At 33.3% G+C, this 1,859-nt stretch overlaps 1 protein-coding gene across 1 annotated transcript in view; it reads left to right on the forward strand.

Annotated features, from left to right (window-relative positions):
• Positions 1-1,859, forward strand: part of LOC108737752 (sodium/potassium/calcium exchanger 4-like) — a 14,116-nt gene that overhangs the window by 9,565 nt on the left and 2,692 nt on the right. The window contains exon 3 of the mRNA XM_025981439.1: positions 401-571. Within this exon, the coding sequence (XP_025837224.1) occupies positions 401-571 (171 nt within the window). The remainder of the gene's footprint in view (positions 1-400; positions 572-1,859) is intronic.

Below are 1,859 nucleotides of genomic sequence, written 5' to 3' on the forward strand. Positions count from 1 at the left end.
CCGGAGTTGCCTGTAACGAACGTTGCATTGAAGCGCGCTCACGGCTCGAGCGATCCCCACTACGAACTCGACTACGTGGCCGAGTAGAGGGGGCCGGACATCCGTTGCATGATTTCGTTACATAGCAACTCGCATGAAACGAACTTACCCTACCGTGCGTAAAGAAGTTTCACTTCAAAATATTTCTGTTTTCAAAAAAATTTATTACTCGTACCTACCTATTATTCATTGCATTAATGTAAAATTCCTGTCCTAAACAATTTCATATTTTTTTACCGTTAAAACGTATGCGTTTGATTAACATAAATGATTTATTTATTGTATATGTTTATTATTGTTGTAACATTTCCAACTGCTGGTTGATTTCTTTTAATTAACTATTGTGCATTTATCTTTTAAGGATGTTGCAGCCGCTACGTTCATGTCGATGGCAACAACAGCACCAGAATTTTTCGTCAATATCGTTAGTACTTTTATTAGTCAATCGGACTTGGGCTTGGGGACAATTGTTGGTTCATCTTCTTTCAATACTCTCTTCACACCAGCTTTGGGATGTTTAGCTGTTGCAACGGTGAGTTTATGTTTATTTTTTTTTCAAAATACATCCGGTTTTTGTTTTATTTAAACAACAAGTGTGTTGAATTAAGTATGCGTTTATGACGACACGTGGAGTAAAAGCATTTGTGACTCTCACCAAGACACCAAATGTTTCACAAAATTTAATACTGATTTATGAAAGCAAAGTAAATTTGAATTGGAAGTATTGCAACTTGTGGCTGAGAGTTATGGGAAAAAATAGAACATGACTATACACTATGATGAAAGTGGGTTTCTGAAGGAGAACAGCCAGAATATCAAAATCAAGTGATTCGAGAGATCATGGAGAAAAGTCGTTAGCCTAGGAAGATTTGAATGTGACAACCTCCGAAGAGAGGGAAGCGTGGAAGAATAGGAAAGACGATAATAATATGAGATCTTCGGCTACATCCTTGTTTTGTAGTTTTGTGGTGCGACTTATTGCTATTAAGGATATATAGCACCATGTGCACCATTGAGGCTATATATATCTCAAAAATACAGGCTCCTGCCATATCGCTAACTACCCTGCTTGATTAACAGTACTAACAGGCACTTTTTCCCTAATTTACTTCAAAAAACAGTGTAGGTGGAGAATAGAACATGAAGTAGAAATCAACATTCACAAAACAAATTTCAAACATGAACTCAAAAGGACTAAAAGTCTCCTTCTTATTTCAATTTGGTATCTTCTTATTTCTACTGCATTTATTACCTGATACCTTACCTAGACGCCTTTATTAAATAATTATACGTCTAGAAACGCAAATAACTATCCTGTTACTGTGACTATGTTTGGTTAGACAGATAACCAACCCCTATTAGTCCTAATCTATTATAAACAGAACAGTTTACTGTACAAACACAAACTAAGAACAAGTTTTTAACCTTACCCTCCGACTATACAAAAACCGACATTTTAGAAAACCGGTTTTTGAATAGTAATTTTTCCAGAAAACCGGTTTTAAAAAAATTTTTTGCTCGAATATTCTGTAATTCGAACAAAAAATTTTAACAGAAAATTTAGAGTGATTAAAAGCAGTTTTTGACTGAAATTATTTACTGTTCAATTTTATTGATAGTAAAATTTTTTTATGCAATTTAGTAGAACAAAGAAATAATAGTTCACCAGGATTAAATAACTTTAAAAATAATTATTCGTTGTTGATGCATAATTTTCACATATAAGGATGTAAATATTTTTATAATAGTGAAACGAGTTATTCAGCAAAGGGTTCGAATAAATAAAAACAATATATTTTCATATTTTTATAATAACCATA

Source organism: Agrilus planipennis, unplaced genomic scaffold, assembly GCF_000699045.2.
Source record: "Agrilus planipennis isolate EAB-ADULT unplaced genomic scaffold, Apla_2.0 scaffold105, whole genome shotgun sequence".
NCBI lineage: Eukaryota > Metazoa > Arthropoda > Insecta > Coleoptera > Buprestidae > Agrilus > Agrilus planipennis.